The following is a 24091-nucleotide window of genomic DNA, read 5'->3' on the forward strand; positions in this document are numbered from 1 at the left end:
CCAGAGGCAGTGTTCTTGGGAGTCTACCTGGGGCTTAAAAACCAGACTTTACGAACCTTGTGACTGCTTTTCCTGCATGTCCCAAACCCAAACCTTTTGGCTGATACATGTAAGCATAGTTACAGTACTAATGCTTCTACTTCAAGGAAAATTATTTGCAGTCCTTCCCAGTCTTTTTCCTCTAGTGGCTGGGGAGGAACTGAGGCTAGATATGAGACAGGACACGAACTGTTCTCCTAAAGAATCATTTGGATTCCCCCTACCCAGATAGAGATTTTACATCTAACACAACATGAGATGCTTATGATAGGTGCAAATAACACAAAAGAACACGTTTTACACAACACAAAGTAAAATACTTATAATAGGCACAAAGCATTTTTTTTTTGTCACTGCCATGGTGCAGATGATTTAAACAAAAGTAACTATGGTTTAATAGCTTCTTTCTCCCTAACTTCAGATGTTATTTAAACAATGAAGAGCAAGATGCTTTAGGAGGTTTTTAAAATACTTACTACAAAAATCGGTGGAATTTATACAACAGCTGCCTTATTTACGGCCCCAACACGAGTTTTTCTATTCTATAGCTAAGGTTACTTACAATATAGTGGTTAAAGTCAGCAATTTGGCCTTTACAAGGTATTCAAGCTTTTAATAGGTCAATTTGAGCTGGAGGAAAAAAGTGAGACTACAAATACTCCGGGTATTGTGGGTAGTTGGTCAATTAGTCCAAGATTAGATTACGTGTTAAATATTGAGCTAAAATAATTCCTTGAGCTTCTGGTTCACTGTCGTTGGGTGCCCTTACTAATGGTTCTAAAGTTAGTGCAGTTCCACACGTAATTATACAGTGGTCAAAGTTTATGGGCGAAGAAAAACAAACGAAGAGCATTAAAACACTCATTCTATCACCAAGGAGACCAAGGAGCAGTGCCCAGTAACTTCTTCCTCTGTAACACACGGGGACGGCTGTCACATTATTCTGGCAACTAAGAGCTTGGTAAGACACCAGAGGCAAACCTCAGGAAGTCCTGGGGGAACGTGGCCATGAAGGGAGCAATGAAATCCAAGCGTACAAGTTCATGAAGAAGGATAAACAAAAATTCTATCAGCTACTCCTCAGCCCCTATCCTCAAAGACAAGTATGAAAGTAAAGGAAGGTGAGTTTTTAAAAAGTTCACCCTTTAGTTGTGTTAAAAGTAATATGCCAAAAGTCTGCAAATGAGCTAAAAGGTCTTTGAAAAGGGTCAAGTTACATATATATCTGTCTAGCTTTCCTAATACTGCAAAAGCCACCTTAAGTCTTTCAGGAAACAAAACAGTTTGCTTGCGGAGGGAGGGGGGACCCTCTAATACAGCTGTACCTGTAATTTGCTCTTACTGCTAGTTTTTTCCTTTCCTTATTTAAAATCACACCAAAGATAAAGACGTTTTTTAGCCAAATAAAAACACAACATTGAACGGAACTTGGCCTAACAACTAGCATGGAATTGTCAATCCATCTTGCATTAGCAAAAATGAAACATGAATAAAAATACGAAAATGAAACTAAAGAGAAAAATGTTAACAGGCAAAACCAAGATAAAATTCAAATTTACTTTCAAAAATCTGATTTTATTTTCTGAATCAAAAAGAAGTGTATTCACGTTAAATGTAGAATGTTTAACTCTCCATTGATCTCGCAAAACACTTTCCAGATATTGTTAACAGTGCTCAGAACTGTGTAAAAGTCAACATCCAATACCATGTTTTAAAGAAAGAAGTTTAAATGTAGGACTTATTTCTAAGAAACCCTTCTCAAAGGTCAAGGCATTGGCAATTCTAATTTAATAAGAAATTTTAATCATTATTGGAAATTTAAGTGACAATGGCTCTCAAGAGCTAAAAATCAGATCTCTTTTAAAACAGAAAATATGTTAGTTTGAGGGACTCCCACCTGACAACTCCAGTCAAACCTAATATTTCAACTACCCCCCAAATAACTAAATACATTATTTTGCCTTGGAATAGGAAAATTAGAAAATGGAATTTTAAAATTATACTATATATATAAATACACCATTTTAACTGTCCTGTTTGCTAGCAGAATACTGAAATTAAAACCAAATTCTACATTCAAGGGGCAAATGATAAATGCTCTCTCATTGTTGTAAGAGTCCATCCTTGTCCTTGTTGTTTTCTACCCCCATATATTAAAATCACGACCAAAGGCCAAGAGTTCATCCAATTTACCTGAAATGAACAGCTGGTAGGTACTGGTCCTACATGTGTGTCCTTTAACAAGTCCAGGACTCAAAAGGCTAGGGGGAGTTCGAACATGATTTAGGAACACTTGAGAATTCCAAAATGACTGACACCCATGTCCCTAAAATCTAGTACACTTTATTCATAGGCTATTCACGTGTACTGAGGCATGTCCAGCATGCAGGTTAACTTCTTTTACTTGTTCAAAGTGAGGTAAAACAGACAAAAAATACTTAATATGAACAGAAGCTGCATTATTAAAACTAACCTTCTTTTGCTGCTTATTTCATGTAAACTGACTTTTAAGTTTTTTCACAAAAAAGGTCTTAAAGCCAATAATTTTTCCAAATGTAGTCACCTAAAAACTAAGCTTCCTCTTTCAAAGCCATTATTAGTAAAGAATATTTTGAAATGAAGGAAAACATTTTTCCCCCATTATTAGTAAAGAATATTTTGAAATGAAGGAAAACATTTTTCCCCCAGAATCTGCATTTTGTACTTAGCATGATAGAGTTTCTTATTCCTTTATTTTTCAAATTTAGAAAGAATTCAAATCTGAGTACTATTTGATATTTTTTTCAGATACAAAGCAGTACCAACAGATTCATAAATATGATTTTCTGACACAGAAAAGTCTGCTACCACTTACAAAATACCAACAATTCTTCTTTCAGGCATAAGACGACTGAGACTTACTAGTTATGATTCCTTTTTCAGCACAAATACAAATTTAAATCTTGATTTTTTTTTTGCCAACAACATTTTAAGTAGTCAAATTATACTCCACTTCCAGACTGCAAATTAAAATAATAAAAAGACTAATGAAAATTACCCAACTGGCAACAAGTCCCATATTTCAATGTTATTTTTAACCCCCAAATTGTAACCTACCGCCAGTAATTATTTATATGTGTCTACTTCTTCTTATTAAATCAGCACTGGTCAGTTATGTCAAAGAGTAACTGTAAGAATGGTACTTGGCACTGGAGTACCTTAATGCTTCTGGTATAGAAAGAAGCATTCTTAAGCACTTTTCTAATCTGTACTTGGAATTTCCAAAAGCATTTTTAAATTGTCAATTGTCCACTGATAGATTCTAGGGAGTCTATTCCCAGCTAACATGGTTGATTTCAAAAATAAAAATTCAAAAAAAATCGCTAAGCCACATGGTAATGGAGTATTACACTTGCTCTTTACATCAAATGGAAACAGTTCCAGGCAGACCAAAAGTCGAAGAAAACCTGCCAAATCAAAGGACTGGAAATAGATTTCATCTTACATACCTCAGAGCAGAGAAGCTCAAAAATTAAAAAGTCCAAAGACCACCCCTTCCCCCCACGCAAAATCCCATCCCAAACACTTTAATTCTGAGCCTAACATTTCCCTACAATGTTAATTCCAGAAGCTTTAAGGTACTTAAACTGTGCAGTAACTGTTGAAAGCACCACACCACAGAGAAAATGCCATAAAGGGTTCAGCAGCTGCCCACCCATCCCTTACCACCCCCACCCCAATAATATGTAAAAGCTCCTGTTAAAGTTTTTTTCTTATGCTAATAAAGGCATACCACCTAGTGTGCTAAAGACTAAAACTAGCAGCATTAGAGCAGTAAAGTGAAAATAGGAAGCCGACAGGAATGATCTAAATGCCTACTTAGAAGAAACAAAGCAGCAGACAGGGGGACCCTTTGCCCTCTCGTTGTGTTTGTAGGGAAGTGGCTGAATTAAACAGATTTACCCACTTCAACAAAAATTTAACAAAGCTTCCCCCAAGACACCAGAATAAAACCTGACCTTTCCAGTCAAAGGGCACAGAGAGGACTCTTCCACGTCCTGGAGTTGAACGAGTTCAAAGATTGGCAAAAAGGAAAAAAGAAAGCATTAGGGGTGTGATGCGAGCAAGCTCTGGAGTGAGTTTATCGAACAGTCACACCAAGTTTCTCCAGCACACGGACACCCTTTTCTTGGTATTCTTGTCGGGTCATCCAGAAGTTGTCTTTGTCTTTCATGATATCTGCCAGAACTGCACCACCCAGGAACACCATGTGCTTTCTGCGCGGTGGATCTTCGATACGGATCTTAAATTTCTAAAGGAGAAAGAGGGGATCACAAAGTGTCACTCGTGCATAATGCTTTCTGCTTTATGACAATGACTGTTCATACATTCTCCTGTTGAATTCTCACAACAGTCCTGTGAGGTAAGCAGGACGGTGCGATTTGGTATCTGAGGTACAGAGATATTTTTTGTAATCTGCCAAAAGCTCACAACTAGGAGATCACACATCCACCCCAGAGTGCTTAGAGCAGTCCTGATTTACACTTGTTGCCGCATCACTATTAACAACGCCCTCTGTCACTCTCAGAAGTGTCTTGATTTGGACAACAAATTCCACGATCAGCCTACTGACAGAGCCCAAGTACCACAGTCCTGATTGTGGCAGGTTTTCCCATCAACTGGTGATGACCACATGAGCAAACCATTTAGCCAAATGTCAAGTCAAGAGTTTGGGTAAGAGGACTTCTATGGTTTCTTCAAGGTCTAACGCCTCTGATTGCAGTCCCATGTAAGAGTAAGACCGAAATTCTTTTCTTATAAGCAAAGCTCACTTTCTATTGCTTCAAACTGAAATGAAACGTTCTCAAAATAAACAAGACCAAGTATTGTCAAATAAACCTTGGGGATGCTGGAAAAAATCAAAACAGTAACCAAAATTAAAGTGGGAAAAGTTTTATAATCTTTAGCCACTATTGACTGCCTAATAAAAATACACCTCAATCTGTGTGATCAGTCCACGCTTCAAAGAGAAACCTTAAAATGCCATGGTTTAATTTACTGTGCCACAAATCCTGCAAGACTCCAAGTAAACTATGTCATGTTAAGTTGTCTTCACGTCACATAAATGGAACTGTGAGATCTGATAGTATATGACACATAAAAACACCAGTTTACTTACATAAAAAAAAGGGGGGGCCTGGCTGTGTTCCAATAAAACTTTATTTATAAAAACAGCCAGAAGTGAAATTAGTCAGAGAAAGACAAATATCATACGACTTCACTCATACGAGGACTTTAAGATACAAAACAGCTGAACATAAGGGAAGGGAAGCAAAAATAATATAAAAACAGGGAGGGGGACAAAACATAAGAGACTCTTAAATATGGAGAACAAACAGAAGGTTACTGGAGGGGGTGTGGGAGGGGGGATGGGCTAAATGGGTAAGGGGTACTAAGGAATCTGCTCCTGAAATCACTGTTGCACTATATGCTAACTAACTTGGATGTAAACTAAAAAAATAATGGCCCCTCAAGACCCTGCTGTCCCTGCAGCTCTCTCAACTGGCTGCTGGTTTCCTCACACGACCACCTTCCTAACCTTGGAGGTTCTGATCAACTGTTGCTCTTCACTGCTGCGCCTCTCTCCCTCCTCCCTACAACTCCAAAGTTGAAGCTCATTCTATCAGACCATTCCATCCACCACTCCTCCTTGCCAAGTCACCTACAGGACCCCCAGGTTTCTTCCTCTCATCCCTGCTCCTACTGTGCATGGGGGTACGCTCTCACCACCATTTCCTGGTGTTATCCTTAGTGACTTTGTCCTCTGCCTCTCAAAACACCGACTTGGGTGTTCAACTCTCTACTTTGTAGCTGCCCTCAAGGAACTGAACACAACAGGTGAGAAACTCAAAAGTGTTGGTTTGACTGCATCGCTTACCTTACTTGAGCCCCTCAGTGCAGCACGGCAACCCCATTACATGTCTTCTCTCTTCTCTCCAACACAACCATTTCACACCTCCTCCTCCATTTGATAAACCTCCGTCTCCTGTCTCCTCCCTCTGAGCCTGTGAATGCATCCTTTTACATCCTTCTTTCTTCCTCCCTCCCCCAACAATCTATTCACACCAGACTTAGTGATTCTTTTTTAAAAACAAAAAAACAACTTGAACTCACGAGCCTGAGATCAGACCTGAGCTATCAAGAGTCAGACACTTAACCGACTGAGTGAGCCACCCAGGCAAACCCAGGCTCTGTGATTCTTTAAAAACAAGTCAGATCCGGGGCACCTGGGTGGCTGAGTCGGTTAAGCATCTGACTTCAGCTCAGGTCATGATCTTGTGGTCTGCTGAGTTCAAGCCCCACATCAGGCTCTGTGCTGACAACTCAGAGCCTGGAACCTGCTTCAGATTCTGTGTCTTCCTCTCTCTCTGCCCCTCTCCCGCTTGCACTTTATCCCTCTCTCTCAAAAATAAATAACCATTAAAAACAAAACAAAAAAAAGAAGTCAGATCTTATCACTTCTCTGCTCAAAACCCTCCCAAGGCTTTCTATCTCATTAGGACTAAAGCTAAATCCTTTACTGTGTCTGAAAAAGACCTACATCCTGACAACCCAGGGCTTTGGCACTTGGTATTCCTGCCTAGAAGATTCTTCCCGCAGGTAGTCACATGGCTCACCCGCTCACTCCGTTCTCTGCTCAGAACTGATCTCATCAGAGTGTTTCCCTGACCACACAACACGAACGATCAAGCCATCTCCCCAATCACTACCACTTACTAGCCCCTGACCTCACTTTAGTTTTCTTCACAGTGTTTATTACTATTGAAGTATTATTCATAGAATAAAAGCAGTGATTTTGTTTCTATTTACCACTGTTTTGATTGTTCTAGCACCTAAGACAAGTGTTTAACACCCAGAAGGATGTCAAGAAATTTTTGCTGAATAAGGAAATAATCACCTGAGGCTAATTTTAAATTGTATGTATAACTCAATAAAATCAGACAAATAAGCGGAGTACTTAGACAACATGGCTCCTTTTGAGTCTTTTAATTTGTTTAATGTATGTGAGTCCGTACTCAATTTAATTTCCACAATTCGAGTCACAGATGTGACATTAGTATCTCCAAAACACAAGTCCTCTGTAATATGTAATCTCATTATCTAACAGCCAATCAAAGTTGTTGGGACAAAGAGAAGAACTCAGAACTGAATGACTTCTGGCTGAATGCAGAGTAAACGTACTGTACTTCACACACTCCAGTGTTTGTAGAAGAAAAATCAATCCCAAATAACCATCAAGTATTACATACTAGTTTAAAAATCTCTCTCTATTCTACACATCAACAACTACCAATTTAAGTCTGTTTCAAGAGCCAGGATAGCTGGGGAGACAAAATATTTGACACATGGTGTTTTACAATCTGATTAGGGAGATAAGACATATGCAAGAAACAGCCAGAAAAATAGCCTAGAATCAGAAATGAGACAGTCCAAGGGTAGCACTGAAGGCGGGTTACATATCCAAAAAGGTAAAAAAAAAAAAACACAAACTCAAAACCCCCAAAGAGGCATTTCTCTCTCCATAGTACAGCAGTCCCCTCTTATCTGTGGTTTTGTCTTCTGTGGTTTGCTACCCATGGTCTGGAAGCAGATGATCCTCTCTCTGACGTATCACTACATTCACAAGGCCTACGTAGAACACCTCGCTTGATCTCCTCACGCAGGCAATTTGTCATCTCACATCATCACAGAAGAGTGAGTATAGTACAAGAAGATATTTTGAGAGAGAGACCACATTCCTATAACTTTTATTCCAGTATATTGTTATAACTGTCCTATTTTATTACCGTCGTTTTTTACTGTGCCTAATTTAGAAAGTAAACTTTATCACAGGCATTCACGTATAGGAAAAAATCGTATACGTGGGATCCAGTACTATCTGCGGTTTTAGGCATCCACTGGGGCCTTCAAACGTATCCCCCGCAGAAAAGGGGGACTCCTATAAGGCAGGTTCTTCCCGTGCATTTAGAGGCACCCTGACTCCAGGCTGTTACAGATGAATCAGAACATTTGGCCCTGGATCTCACTGCTTCCAGCCACTGACTCAGAGGTGACCAGGTAGGTGAGGTGACCAGGTGGCACAAGCATTCTGAAAGAGAGTTTACCTCGAACCATTCACTTCCTCTTATCTCTTCAAGGCTGCAAGTGACTGTATTAATAATTAGTTTAGGAAGACTTCATGCTCCCTCTGGTGGTTGTCAAGATTCACAAGCTACTTTACAGGGTTTTAAAAGTATGTTAACAGCTGGATTATTGATTGATACTTACAGAAAGTTTTTCCACATCTCCCTTTAAAACTCGTTCTAAGTAAAGCTGTTTAAGTTCTCGTTCCAACCGTGACGGCAGTCCAGGGTACATAGTAGAACCTCCAGAAAGCACAATGTGCTTATAGAATTCAGATCTAGAAGGACACAAAAGGTATTCATTTAGGGTTTCTGATGAGGAAAATAGTCTCTCAGAGCTCCTTTTTGTCTGTCAGCTTCAGGGGACTGCTGGGAGAATTAAACAAAATCCAACATGGAAATCACAGGGCTGAATGTTTGCTATTAATACTGTTATAACAAACCCTCTCTACATGTAAAATAATTATAATTTTAACGAGAATACTTCTAAAGCACTTGACACAGGTTCCTGCAAATGTAACTGAACCTTTTAATAACGACCATAGTTTACATTACAAACTTCCATATTCAGACTGTGTTATCACAGTGCTTCCCCGGAGCCACTGTGTGATGTGGTTGTTTACTATAATTAACCATTTTCTACTATGATTTCAGTTCTTGCTTTTCAATGTTTACATTTGCCTTTTGTAGTTTTCCCTTTTGTTCCTTTGCCTTGAGACTGTCCGCTGTTATTTCTGGTTAGACTGATGTGTTTTGCTTCATATAGCAGTCCTCTCTTCCTTGAATATGCTGCTCTTATCATACCGATAATCAAATCTAAAATAACTGCTATGTACTAAAAGTGATTTAACCGAGTGAGGGTCTGAGGAACTCTTTTCATTGTAAAGTTAGTTCAGGAGCTGAGTCACATTTATTTTGGCCTCATTCAAACTGGCTTCTAGGTTCTCAGTGGAAGAAATTCTCAATTTGTTAACCCCAGCTTCTAGAAGAGCAGTATTTTCTATCTACCTGCAGAAGTATGCACGTGAACGTAGCCTATGCCAAGCAGTTAAGGTGACATGTACCCACTAGTGTTTACATGAACACTTTCAAAATGCAGAACACACAACAGCTGAGTTGTGCCACTTCCTAATGCCAGCTCCGTTGAAAGGGTACCGAACCTGAGTCCAGGGCTTCAGGCATGCCAACGCCTGACTCACCACTGAGAGGCATGCACTTTAAAATGCAATTTTACTATCAGTGATCATTAAATCAAGGGACAAAAGCGTCTACCTAATCCCTACTAAGAGAATTTACTCCCTACTCCAAGTCTAGATTTCTGATCGTCTTCCATCAAATTTATAGCTTGTTATAAGCCAACTGCGATTTTTATTAATTTCCTTTATTATCCTGCTCCTCAGCCATCCCACAAAAATTAGTTTGGTGGTTATTTAATGCTGAGTTAAAAAGACAAGTAAGCAAACACCTGCTTTACAAAATGCTTCTGAGTGAATTCCTCTATAACCTAGCTATATAGGAGGGCTTTCCAAATATGACTCAAATCAATTCTAGATGCAATGTAAGATATGAATTTATTTAATAACTACGTAAAAACAAATTTCTGCATAGCCAAAAACACCATAAGCAAGAGACAAATGGAAAATTAGGAGAAGTATCTGCAATAGATCACAGAACTAGCTATAATAGCAAAAGAACTTTTAAAACGTGAGGGGAAAATATTACAAAAATTCCATACACGAAGAAGCAAAAGCCATGAACAATAACAACAGTCCTAAACAAAGAAAAACATGCTCAACTCCACTCTTAAGGAAAATACAAATTAAAACTACACTGACGTATCATTTACACTCACCAGACTGGCATAAAAGTTAAAAAGTCACCACACTGTGAACAAGCTGTGGGGACACAGGTGCCCTCACCTGTTGCTGGTGGGAAGAAGAAAGGTACAACCCGCACAGTGAGGAACTGAGCAGTAACAAAACTACATGCATTTATTTACCTTTTGGCCCAACAACTCCCCCTCTAGAAATTTTTTCAGAATGTTCATGCCCAACAATACAAAAATAAAGCGTACACAAGGTTATTAATTGCAGCATTATTTGCACAAATACTGGAATCTACCTAAATAACCAAGATTCACGGAATAAACGGATATGTATACACTAGAAAAAGGAAGATGATCCCTAGGAAGTGGTACAGGATTGTTTAGGGCATACTAAGTGAAAGAAGGGCAAAAAAGCATTTTTACTATGCTCCCTTTTGTGTAAGAAAAAATAAACATAGAAAGGATAAACCTGAAACTAATGAGACCATTTACCTATAAGAGGGAGGGGGACTAGGGTGGAGAACAAGGGGCAGGGAGAGTAATAATACTTCAAAGAATACTTTTTGTATAGTTTTGACTATATGGTAATGCTTCACCTACAAAATTAAAGAAAGGCCAGGAATATCCTGTGCCACAAAACACAATGTGCTCAAAAAGATAACAGCACATCAAAGGACGCAAGACCCTGTTTGAAGGGGCTCTGGCCAAATCAGGAACAATTTGAGCATTAAAATAAATAAAAATGGTAATGAATTATAATCCACTGTACAAAATCATGAGTCCACGCTGATAACAAATAAAACAAGGAAAAGTGCTTCCTTATGCTAGAATGTCAACTAATACATATAAAAGGAATGACAGAATTAGGAAATCACCTTTTTGCAACCACAACAAAAATGCATTTAGGCATTTTAGCATCAATAGATGCTAAAAGGGGTGGGGGGCAGAGTTTAATGAGGAACAGGAGATCAAGACAGTCTCAAAGTATCTTCCCACAAATTACTTAGAAACTAAGAAAGAAAAACTACAAAAACTAAACAGGAAACTTCATTAAGAGCTTAATACTAACATCACCAATAAGGAAACAACAGATCTCATATCTGGATGTGGCACCCTGAGAAGGACTCATCACTTAAGTAGTATTCTAGTCCCAAATGCATAACCTGAATCTATTCATGAGAAAAAATTCAAACTCAAGTTGAGAAAAGTTTTCTAAAATAATTGGCCTGTACTCTAAAAAGATGTCAATGTCATGAAAGACTGAAGAACTGTGCCCAAGAGACATGACAACTACATATCCTGTGTGATCCTCAACTTGATAATCTCCTGGGGAAAAGAAAAACTATATAAAGGGCATTATTGGGACAGTAGATGAAAGTGACAAATGGATGGCACATGACAGTGTATCAGTTATCAATCTCCTGAGCTCAATAACTGCACTGTGGCTATAGAAGAGAATACCTCTGTTCTCAGGAAATAAAAAGAGAATATTAAGGAGTAGAGAGGACTTATACATTCAACATACTCTCAAATGGCTCAAGAAAAAAGAGAGAATGACAGAAAGAACATGAAGAATGTTAAACTTAGTAGAATGCAAAACTGAAAAAAGAGTATACATGAGTTATCTGTATTATTCCTGAAAGTTTTCCTTAAGTTTTAAACTATGAAAAAAAATTTTTAAGTGGTTTCTGAGGCATAATGATATATATTCAACACCCAGTGCCACCCTCAAAAAATTATTTTGCCTTACCTGTTCAAAAACATGAGTGAGCTAATAGACAACTTGGCCATTTTAACTACACACATTCCATCTACTGATAAATAACTTGGAAGCCATCATTTATAATGTACCTGGTATCAATGTCAGCTGCCTGGATTGTGTTAAAAAGCAATTCAGCAACACCCACGCCCTCAACATTGATCAAGTGAGGCTGAAACAAAGCTTCTGGTGCTTCAAATCTCTCTCCCCCAACTTTGATAATGCGGCCATCTGGGAGCTAGAAACCAAGAATAACCAGGTATTAGTCAGCAAAACGTTATTAAAAAATTTCCCAGTGTTCTCTAGAACACTATTAAACACATCTGTTCTATAACCAAAATCATTACCAGCAACATATTATTCCCACAATAAATTCTTGAAAAAGAAAAAAGGTAAAATAAAATATATTTAGATAGCTGTTCTGCTTTTCAATGCAGAACATGCCATCACACCATGCTCCAACACAGCAGGAATTTCTTGGAACAACCACCAAGGCACGAGTGCATTACGTTCCTTTGCTGTGTGCAGCTAAGCATAAAAAGGAAATGTTCATAAACCACTGCATTTGGATTACTGCTGGTGTCAATGCTGCTTCTCTATTGTAACACATCTGTGATTTTATGTATATTTTTACCATGTGGCATAGACACATATAGTTAAAAATGTTAATTTCTTTCACCAAATAATTATACCGTGAAACGTTACTATTTTGCCATCAAAACACTTTATATATCATGTGTAAAGCTTCTGTCAAATCATTTAATCCAAAAAATGTGTTTTTTTAGTTTATTTATTTTTGAGAGAGAGAGCATGGTTAAGGGGGGAGGGGCACAGAGAGAGAGAGAGAGAGAGAGAGAGAGAGAGAATCCCAAGCAGGTTCCATGGGATCCCATGAACCATGAGACCACGGCCTAAGCCAAAACCAAGACTTAAATGCTCAACTGACTGAGCCACCTAGTCACCCCTAGACTACTTTTATTAAGCAATTCTGTGTCCTATTTACTAGACCCTGTTAATAAATTTTATTTTATTTATTTGTTTGTTTGTTTATGAGGGAGAGAGAAGGAGAGAGAGTGCAGAGCCCGGTGTGGGGCTCAAGCTCATCTGACACGGGACTCAAGCTCACCAACTGTGAGATCATGACCTGAGCCGAAGTCAGATGCTTAAACCGAGCAGGCACCCTTAAAACATTTTTTTTTTACATTTTATTTTTAAGTAATCTCTACACCTACATGGGGCTTGAACTCACAACCCTGAGATTAAGAGTTGCATGCTCTACCTACCGAGCCAGTCAGGCTCCCCTCTAGCCCCCATTAAATTTTAAATAATGGATAAACATAATTTTAATTTAAGCAAATAAGATTTAAACAACAGGTCTGACATCATTACAACATAACCTTGTATAGAAAACTCTTAAGTCACATCATGTTTAACTAAATGAGAAATGTTAAGTAAAAATTTCCTCTATTTATTTTTAAAATTTTTATTTTTTAGTAAACTCTATGCCCAGTGTGTGGCATGAACGCATGACCTCAACATTAGCAGACAGATTACTCCACTGACTGAACCAGCCAGGTGCCCCCCCAAAACACCCTCTCTTAATGTCTACTTATTTTTTTTAGAGAGAGAGACAGACAGACAGACAGAGGCAGAGTGTGAGTGGGGGAAAGGCAGAGAGAGACACACACACAGAATCTGAAGCAGGCTTCAGAGATCACGACCCGAGCTGAAGTCTGACGCTTAACCAACTGAGCCACCCAAGCATCCCAAAAACTCCCTCTTTTAAAACCACCTCACAACTCATTGGATTGACCTCAGTTTTAAGCATGCTTGTATATGATGGCATTTGACCCATTTCTATAGGAGATACCAGAATTAGTTTTACATGAACATTTCTCACAGTATATTTATAATACAGTAATTGTATTTAGATTCTAAAAATGACTTTTCAGTATGACAAAGTCCCACAAACCAAGCTTTTAAAACATTTACTCCATGTTTGCTATAACTGTTTACAGATATGTGCAAAAGCAATCACATTTTTCAAAACTTCCACAACTGTCTTTAAATAAATTGTATCAAGTTAAACAAACAAAACAAAACCCAAAAACAAAAAAACCCTCAAGGATACTGATTCAAACATTTATTCTTAACAAAATAAAACCATCAGGTGAGTTTAGGAACTACATGAAATTACCTAAGATATTTGGAAAAACTTTACACAGCACACTTATTGGTAAAACCTCTGTAGCTCCCATTTCCAGCCTCTCTGCCAGAGTGGCTTCTTCCCGTACTCTGGCTGCTGGCCAGCGTGGGGCCACCCAGCCTGGGAACTACCTACCTCTAGATACTGTTAAGACTGTAGGATTCTCCTCTTTTTGCACCAAATCTTATCCCATCCTTTCTCCCTCTTCACTTACTTATCAGTTTCACCAGTGTACTGGTTTTATTTGTTGTGCAAATGACAAATAAGTAAGAATTACGTGTAACATGTTTGTTATAACAACATGAGTATGAACTGCACGGGTCCTCTGACACATGGATTTTTTTTCGATAAATACAGTACAGGACTGTAAATGTATTTTCTCTTCCTTATGATTTTAATAACATTCTCTTTTCTCTAGCTTACTTTATCGTAAGAATACAGTATAAAATACCTATAACATACAAAATAAGTGTTAATCGACTGTTTATGTTATTGGCAAGGCAACAGCTGGCTATTAGTAAAGTTTTGGGGAAGTTGAAAGTTATACACACTGTAGGGGGGGGGGGGGTGGGGATTGGTGCCCCAAGCCCCTGTGCTGTTCAAGAGTCAACTGTAGATGTTTTTGTAACCCACCTCAAATTCTTTGACAAAGAAGGGGAGAAATTAACAAAACATATGTACACTTCTAGTTCCCTCATCCTTTGTCTCAGGCCACTTTCTTCCTTCCCAACAAGTCAGGTAGATAAAAAATTGTACATCTAGAGGAACTGTCAAAAAAACTTCAGAAAAGAATCCCTAGGGCAAATCGTGAGATCACTAAGTTGCTTATCAATTATTTGGATCAGTATTGTTTAAAAATCAAACAATATAATTTATAAAATTAATAATTATTTCTAAAAGGACTATTTTTTACATATTTGTGTTATGTAGAGCTTACATGAATCAAATAGTTTATTTTTATTTATCTTTTTTATGAATCAAATAGTTTAAGAATACTGTACTTGCTTTTATTGCCTATTACTTGCTTTTATTTTAGTAATAACTAGATCAAAGACAAGATATGAAAGTACTTTATACCCAGATGAATATAATAGACTTAGGAGAACAACACGTTTAAAATTCAGGTAGGACCAACTCCCGTGGTGTAACCTATAACTAGGTTCTAATTCTTATTAGTTACACTTTCAAGTTAACATGTTTTGAAGATCGCATTATGAAAACACAAAGTCAGGAAAACACTGCCACCTAGTGAATTATTAGAGCAATATTACAGGATGAGCACTTTGCAAAGCATGCTTCGTAGAACGTTTGAGTCTCATGAAATGCTGGAATCCTGTAGTCTAATAAGGTTGAGAAACACGCAGTATGCTATATTCTCACAGGCACACACAAATTAGCACATCAAAGGCTCTGAAAAGTCCTTCAGTAAAGCGAAACACTCCCAAACTTACTGGACAATGTATACTCCACTGTAATTTTTGTGAAAATACTTAACATCTCAGGGAAATAACATTCTGTAAAGTGCATATTGAAAATGCTATTCCAGATATTAGAATCTCAAAATAACATCTCTTATCAATTTATATCCTAAGGTAGAAAGGCTATTTATGATTCTTGCCTTATTTCACATTATATGGTATCCTAAAATAACTTAAATCAAAAATCTTATTGTGGAAAGACATAAGGTCACACACACATATATATATATAACAACTCAAAACAAAAATACTGATTCTAAGAAAATCTCTTTAAGCACACACCAATAGTCATGGTGTTCCATTTTAAAACCACACATTTTATACACTGGAAATACTTACTGTGTAAGATTCAACTAATACTGTGGTTTCTAAGGCCAGCTTCTGCTCTTGCTCAATATTATACCCAACATAACACAATTTTTCTTTAATCATGCGAACTGTTTCAAAGTCAGCAGAATGGTTGAAGGCGTATCCTCGCAAAAGAAGCAGCTGGTACAAAAAAAACAGTAAATTGACAATGAATCTGAATTGAGTTCAACTCTGGAAAAGTCATTACTGCCCACTAAATAGCTCATGTCAATAACAAATGCAATGGACAGTGGATCCTTAGGACTCACTGAATATTTCAGAAATGGGAAATATTACTTTCCATAAAAGGATATATATTTGTTTCACAAAGAGTAAAAGAATTATTAACAGTTCATGAATAATCAATGGGTAAAAGAGCTAAAAAAAAAAAAAGCTAATTTAAAAAAAAGACTTGTCTGAGTACCAATGTTCAGACAGTTTTGTTAAATAATCAAGTCTTAAGTTTTAAACATTTTTATTTTAGAGAGGGAGCAAGAACGAGAAGGGGAGAAGGGGAGAAGGGGAGAAGGGGAGAGGGACAGGAAGAATCTTAAGCAGGCTCCACTCAGCGCGGAGCCTGACATTGGGCTCAACCCCACAACCCTGGGATGATGACCTGCGTGGAAATCGAGCTGGATGCTCAACCAACTGAGCCACCCAGGCACCCCAAAACTCTATGTATTAATACATATTATTTTAGTACCGTTATCCCACAATCTGCCACTTGCTCAATCAATGCCATATTCATGAAATATCCCTAGGTCTTAGAAAGTTTTATCCCTAACTTCTAGTATTATATCTGACACGTACTAGATGGGCAAGAGCATTTGCGAATCACATAAATGATAAGAATTCAAGTAGCTGACAGAAAAAACCCTATACCATAATATATGTAGCATAAACAAACTGGACTTTGCATATAAAAACTTTAAAAATAAGTCCCATTAGCTAATCTTTGTGAGAAAACCCTTGGAAAGTCCTCAGACAGAACTCTGGCCTAGAATGAGAGTATAATTCTCATTTACTTAATCTCATTATTACTCTAAATGAGACAAAAAGAACCCAATGTCAAGGTAAACACTTAATACGACCCATTTTATCACACAGATATCACCCTAGAATAGTTTCTCAACAACAGCACCAATGACATTGTGGACCTTACAATTCTTTGTTGGAGGGCTGCCCCACTCATTGTAGGATGTTTAGTAGCATTCCCACACAGCTGTTAACAACCACAACATATCTCCAGACATTGCAAAGTGTCCCTGGGGGACAGCATCAGCTTGGCAGAGAGGCACTGACCTGGAGAGAATATTCTAAGTAACAGAATTCTGATATAGACAGTAGACTAGACTTTTTTCTCCCAATATTAAAATAAATACATATATATATATATATACATGCCTCCAAATAATTGCCTTATACACTTTCTCCAGCAATGTTTATAACTAATTATACCCAGAAGTAAACTTTAATATAGTAAACACTAAAAACTGGGTTAATTCCATGAAAACTACTAAATATTAAAGTCTGGTGCAACGGGGCCCGGTTTTTAAACAAATATCGTTAATTTGCGATCACTGTATTTTCTGGGGAAGGACAAGAAAAGGCAACCCAGTCAGGATTATGGCTTTAACATATACCTGTCAAAGAAAGGTTTTATGGCAGAAAAGCCTGCCTCTATTGTTCAAGGAGGTTTTAAGGTCTCTTCTATCTTTGAAATACCTCACTGCCCAGTCCCTGGGAATAGCAAACATAATTATGTAATGATGTGTTCTATTCTCATTACTATACCGGAGAGCATGTGTATAAATCTTACTTGGATTTTTATACGAATACTGGGGTAAATGTGTCACTCCTCCAGTGGTACAGAAGATCTGCTATGGTCCTGAGATGATATATTCAAATATTGTGTTAAGTCAGTAAACACAAACTACAAAAGCTAATTTCTACAATATCTTCTTTTGCTTACCTTGATAAGGTATCTGGTAATATCCCTCCCTGCAATATCTAGTCTCCTGGTAAGGTGAGGGAGAGAAAAGCCTTCATACACTGGACAGATGTGAGTCACACCATCTCCAGAGTCCACCACTACTCCAGTTAATAAACCTGTGTGAAAACCATGAAGTCTTAAATAAAAAGCCAGACCAGAAAAAATCAAAGCCAGCAAATTTCAAAAATTAGCAGAGAAGCCAAACTAGAAACTTCCCCAACCAGAATGGTCTAGAAGCCAGCATTTCTTTATTGTTTGCTATTCTGCAGCTTACTTCTAGTATCTGGACACTAAAGTGAGTATTCTCACACATGTCTCTTGTGAGAGAGACTCTTAGTCTATGTGCCATCCCAGGAGATGGGAAGAAACAGACTCTGAGACCGAAGAATGTCTCTTAAAGCTCAGTACAATTCTTCTTCTTTCCAATTTAATCTTCATCTCCGAATTCCCTTCAAGTGCAATTTTCTAAAGCATCATGGTAACTTTTATGAAAACCATTGTGAGAGATAAATACTACACAAGTTGATAGTGAAGCTTGTTGAAAATAATGTACTTATTATTTTTGTCATATATTCAAAACTATGTTTTGGAAAAATTCCTATTGATAGGAATGACTACAAAAGTTACCTTCGCACAAGGGTTAATGCAGGAAAAAAATACATAACTTTTTCTAATTCCTATTGATAAAATTTCCTATTGATAGGAATGACTACAAAAGTTACCTTCCGCACAAGGGTTAATGCAGGAAAAAAAATACATAACTTTTTCTAATTCAAATTTTCTAGTAGTTAATAGCCTAATAATGTTTTTAAATGTTAAACATTAAATGTTTTAATGTTTATTTATTTTTGAGACAGAGAGAGACAGAACATGAATGGGGGAGGGTCAGATAGAGAGGGAGACACAGAATCTGAAGCAGGCTCCAGGCTCTGAGCTGTCAGCACAGAGCCCGACGCGGGGCCCGAACCCACACACTGCGAGATCATGACCTGAGCTGAAGTCGGACGCTTAACTGACTGAGCCACCCAGGCGCCTCAGTCTAATAATGTTTTTAACCAAAAAAAAAAATTTTTTTTAACTCTATAGAATATGCAATGTCTGTAACTTTCTTAACCATTATGTTATCATTTTCACATCCCTGAAGAGGCTCTCTCCATTTTTTTTTTTTTTTTTTTTTTTTGAGAGTGAGAGACAGCAAGCACACACATGCAGGCGCACAAACAAGCAGAGGGAGACAGAGAATCTTAAGCAGGCTCCATGCCCACAGTGGAGCCCGACACGGCTCAATCTCAGACCTGAGCCAATATTAAGAGTCAGTGGTTCAAATGACTGAGCCACCCAGGAACCTCTCCCTCTTCTTTTAAAAAAAAAAAAAAATTTTTTTTTACATTTATTTATTTTTGAGACAGAGAGAGATAGAGCATGAACGGGGGACAGTCAGAGAGAGAGGGAGACACAGAATCTGAAACAGGCTCCAGGCTCTGAGCTGTCAGCACAGAGCCTGATGCAAGATCATGACCTGGGCCGAAGTCGGCCGCTCAACCGACTGAGCCACCCAGGCACCCCTCCCTCTTCCTTTTTTGAAAAAAATGTCTATTTATTTATTTTGAGAGTGAGAGAGAGCTAGCAGGGAAGGGAGAGAGAGGGAGAGAGAGACAGAGAGAGAGAGAATCCCAAGCAGGCTCAATGCTGTCAGCGCAGATCTCACAAACCATGAGATCACAACCTGAGTTGAAATCAAGAGTCAGATGCTTAACCAACTGAGCCGCCCAGGTGCCCAATCCCTCTTTCTTAATACAAACTTGAATGTACTATAATATTTCATCATAATGATTTGTCTTTGAATACATTTACTTAATCTACCTCCTTTGGAGGCTCATATAATGTCTCTCCTTGATTGATGGTGGACATAAATCTTCATAAAAAGGTTCATAAAAACCATTTAGTACCTTTTAATGCTGCATTCCTTTCAACAAGAAACTTCTCATTGAAAAAAAGAGGAATCCACATCATTAATTCAAAAATACTCCCAGTAATATCAACTAAAGCAGGGATTTACATTATATTTTACAAACAGACCTTCTCATGCAACTTCTTATTTTCTCCCACTCCCACCAGGTTACACACTAGCCTTTCCCTGTATAATCTGACCCATTTTCAGTGCCCCCCTCTTTTTCACTGGATTACTCATTCCTTCCACTTCAATTCCTATGGATTCTTTAAGGTTCAATCTAGTTCATACCTTTTCATTTACACCTTTCCTGACAATTCTAACCTCCAGATCCCCTAATTCCCTTTATTCTCCTCAGTCCTGTGTGTGCGCCATGTAGTCAAACATAGCTTCCTAACCCACTGTGTCACTTCTCTTGTTCAAAACCCTTCCACAGCGCTGAATGCTTCTTCCTACCTTTGCTTTTGTAACTGACAGCACTAGCTACCTTCAAGGAGAATTTTATTGGAGTTCTTTTGTTCATTGCTAGACTATCATTTCTCAAACTAAGGAATCAACAGTTAAACAAAAATGGTTAAATATTAGGAATTAAGTGAGGGTATCTTCCCATTGGATGCAAATAAATTTATGAATATCGCTAGAAAAATCATTTAAGGTCAATTGTATTTATTCAAATATAGTTCAAACAAAAATTCATTTCAGCAGAACTGTCCCATCCTCACCCCCTAAATGAAACTATTATCACCAGTTTTGAAGCTTAGATTCAAAATTTTTAATATCTACTTTTTCCAAGGTATTTTCTAAAATAATTTCTAAAATTTATTTTTCTAAAAATGAAATAAAATTACCTGGATACAAACGCTCCTTGTAAAGTAGCAAGTAATTTTTAATTCCTTCCTCAAAGGAAAAATTATTCACAGCTGGACTGTAATCACCTTAAGATCAAGAAGACCGGGGCGCCTGGGCGGCTCAGTAGGTTGCGCATCCGACTTCGGCTTAGGTCATGATCTCACAGTCTGTGAGTTCGAGCCCCATGTCAGGCTCTGTGCTGACAGCTTGGAGCCTGAAGCCTGCTTCAGATTCTGTCTCCCTCTCTCTCTGCCCCTCCCCTGCTTGCACTCTGTCTCTCAAAAATAGATAAATGTTAAAAAAAAAAAAAAAAAAGGTCAAGAAGACCACATCCAGCTTACTCACTGCTATATACTCTGCACTAAACAGAGTGCAAGGTACATTCCACTTGGTGAATGAACAAAGCTTCTTTAAAAATTTAATTCCCCTAAGTAAGTATTTTCTAAGAATCTCTATGTAGTACTAAAGATGGTTTAATAAGCCAATATGTATTTTACAAGGTGATTTTTACTAAATATGTATAAAATAGGATGGCGCTCCATGATATTAAAAAGAGTTTTCTAAGCACTATGTCACATACACTGCTAACTATTAAGGCTGGAGACTTAGCTCAGGTGCCCTTTCCTTCAGAAATCTTCTCTGACATGCTGAATCAAAATGATCTGTTTCAATATCTTTGCCCCCATTAGATTCCATATTCTATGAGGGCATCTTTACATTTCAAGTACCTAAGAGACTGTGTGGCACATATCTGACAGCCCCATAAGTTCTTCATAAGACCATCAGAACATCAGAATGTAAAGAGCTCTCCCCACATGGCCAATTTTTATTCTCAATAGAAAGGAAGGCAGTTACTATCGGCAGCACCAAGAAAACATGTAAGTTAGGAAGACACTGCCAAATGTCTACCTTCTCCTTTGTATTTCATCTACCATGCATAAGGCAGGCGTGATCTTTATTAACTTTTTTGGATCTCTGTATTTTTTTTCTTTAACTCTGCCAATTCTAAGGACAAATCCCATGCTCGTTTTCCACTGTACAAAAAGACGTTATTTTAATACAGACTAAAAGAGGGAACCTCCTACTTCTTAAAAATTGAGAAGTTCTCTTCTTACCTTAGGTCTTTCATTGTTTAATGAAGAAAATAAAAATATATGTGAGATTTTATTTGACAAATTTTAGAAATTATGAAAATATTTGAATAAATCTATAATACTGTGCTTTTCTGGGATTCAAAACTTATTATAAAATCAAATTCCTGTGACATAAAATGCACTTAATGTCTGAATTGTTGTTCTAAAAATTAAGTTTCACCTACCTTGAGCATACAAAGTCAGAACCGCCTGGATAGCTACATACACACCAGAAAACTGGTAAGTTTCAAACATTACCTGAAAATGCAAAAAGAAAGAAAGAAATACTGGTATTTAGAAGTTACATAATAAATATTTATGCTTTCTTGATTGTCACAGAGTGGATTAGTTGCCAAGACAGAATCATGGGACCTATAAGAGTCCTCCATTCTCCTCAGCTACCACAGAGCTCCAATGATGGGAACAGATGTTGGGTAAATACCGAGTTCTCAAGCATTTCATAAGTGTTACAAAGCATTTTTTTTTTTTTTTTAATTTGAGAGAGAAAGAAAGACCGTGGGTGGGGGAGGGGCACAAGGAGAGGGAGAGAGAGAGAACCCCTCAAGGTCCACCCACATTGAGCCCCTTTAACACAGGGTTCGAGCCCACTAACCGCGAGATCACGCCCTGAGCTGAAATCAAGAGTCAGGCGCTTAATGGACTGAGCCACCCAGGTGCCCCAAAGCAAAGATTTTTGAGTGTTTTAGTCAATGGATAATTAGAGTGGAAGAAAGATTTCTGCATTTAAACAAGCCTTTCTTAATGATGTCCCTTAATGGAAATATCTTTTATTTTTAAAATTTTTATTTAGATTTTAGTTAGTTAACATACAGTATAATACTGGTTTTAGGAGTAGAATTCAGTGATTCATCATGGAAATATCTTTTAATTCAAGGAAAAACTACAGAAATTGCTTAACTGTTGACTCTCCCTCCGATTCCTCTCCCCTAAGCTGAGCCAAGATTGTGGCTCTACCTTCAGCAGTTAAAAAAATGAAAAAAAGAAGAAAAAAGGAAGGTAGGAAAACAGTAGGGCAGAAAGACAAAACTGTACGCAGTAATTCCTGAAAGCTGGCAGATACAGAAACTGCCTAGCTGGTTGGTACTCCCACCTTCCCAGCTTGAGCCCTGGCTGTGGCACTGCTCTCAGCTGAGCTATGATGGAGGGAGGAGCTTCCTTGTGCCCTCTCTGGTCACAACCATGCTCATTCTCTGTAGTCCAGGTGGGCTGGGAACATGCTGCAGGACTTCTTCTGTCATCTACAGTGACCACTCCTTGACTGGCATGGCTGACTACCACTCTGAAAATCTAGATACTCAGAAATTTTATAAGTCACAATGAGACTTATAGAGGATTTAAACGTTGTAACTCTGAAACACATATTCATCAATTAAGCAACTAGATGTTCTAAACATTATTCTATACCATCATCCTTTACTCCCCCTCCACAGAGAAGACAATGGAAGCGTGAAGTTGTATTTGCATTTGTCATCTTGAAAGTCCGTTAGAATTTGTTCTCATCAGTAAGATGGTGAAAAAGTATTTCTAGTACTAAATCAACTTTCTGGATGAGATTAAAGTAGGGCATTATCAGTCACAGCCAAATTTGCACCCACAAGTAAAAAAGACTACTAAACTAAGGTGAGACCTTACAGCACAGTGAGACCAATCCTTGTCATTCTTGCAGATTAAAAAAAACAAAAAAACAAAACAAAACAAAAACCCCCAAAACTACGTGTCCTGGTCAAATAGCTAGCTAGTGGAAGAGGCATCCAGGTATAACATCGTCTCCCTGACTTTTCATCTGATTTGAACGAAAATTTGGTTTTAATTCTGACATTGTGTTGTTTTCCTAAAGAGGTTTCCGTGTTTAGGAACCTTTCAGTTTAATGCAAAAATGCCTCTACTCTGATTTTACAAGGCACTGCTAAAAATAAATACCAATGACACATCACTACTTATACATCAAAAGTATTAGTAGTTATAAGCCATAAGGAAATGACATGGATTTCCTAACTAAAACCAGGATTTAAACATTTTAAAACACTTAATATGAAACTTAAATTTTTATCCAGAATTTAAAAATATTGTCTCACAACACTCTCATTTGAAATCCTTCCAAAATTTCCATCAACACCTAAACATGGTTATGGAGCAAAACAAAATATTTACAGTAAGTAGTGTCTGCAAAGCTCCTAAAACAGAAATAATTATTGCAAGTTTCTACCTCGTATATAACAAAAAACAAAGACAGTTTTTGCCTCATATATTAGCAAATATAATGAAAGACAACCTTGAAAAGTTACTTATCTGAACTATGAAGGATGCAGACTTCTTGCTCTCTGTGT

The 24091-nt window shown here is 37.7% G+C and overlaps 1 protein-coding gene across 1 annotated transcript in view; it reads right to left on the reverse strand.

Annotated features, from left to right (window-relative positions):
- Window positions 1-1593: 1593 nt before the first annotated feature.
- ACTR2 (actin related protein 2) overlaps window positions 1594-24091 on the reverse strand; it is a 38370-nt gene continuing 15872 nt past the window's right edge. Inside the window, exons 4-10 of the mRNA XM_078444565.2 lie at window positions 21929-22001; window positions 17790-17926; window positions 15809-15958; window positions 11878-12023; window positions 8347-8479; window positions 2668-4330; window positions 1594-2620 (exon numbers count right to left, since the gene is read on the reverse strand). Coding sequence (XP_078300691.1) covers window positions 4160-4330; window positions 8347-8479; window positions 11878-12023; window positions 15809-15958; window positions 17790-17926; window positions 21929-22001 — 810 coding nt within the window. The 3' untranslated portion in view covers window positions 1594-2620; window positions 2668-4159. The remainder of the gene's footprint in view (window positions 2621-2667; window positions 4331-8346; window positions 8480-11877; window positions 12024-15808; window positions 15959-17789; window positions 17927-21928; window positions 22002-24091) is intronic.

The sequence above is a fragment of the Panthera onca genome, chromosome A3 (genome assembly GCF_046562875.1).
Source record: "Panthera onca isolate mPanOnc1 chromosome A3, mPanOnc1 haplotype 2, whole genome shotgun sequence".
Taxonomy (NCBI): domain Eukaryota; kingdom Metazoa; phylum Chordata; class Mammalia; order Carnivora; family Felidae; genus Panthera; species Panthera onca.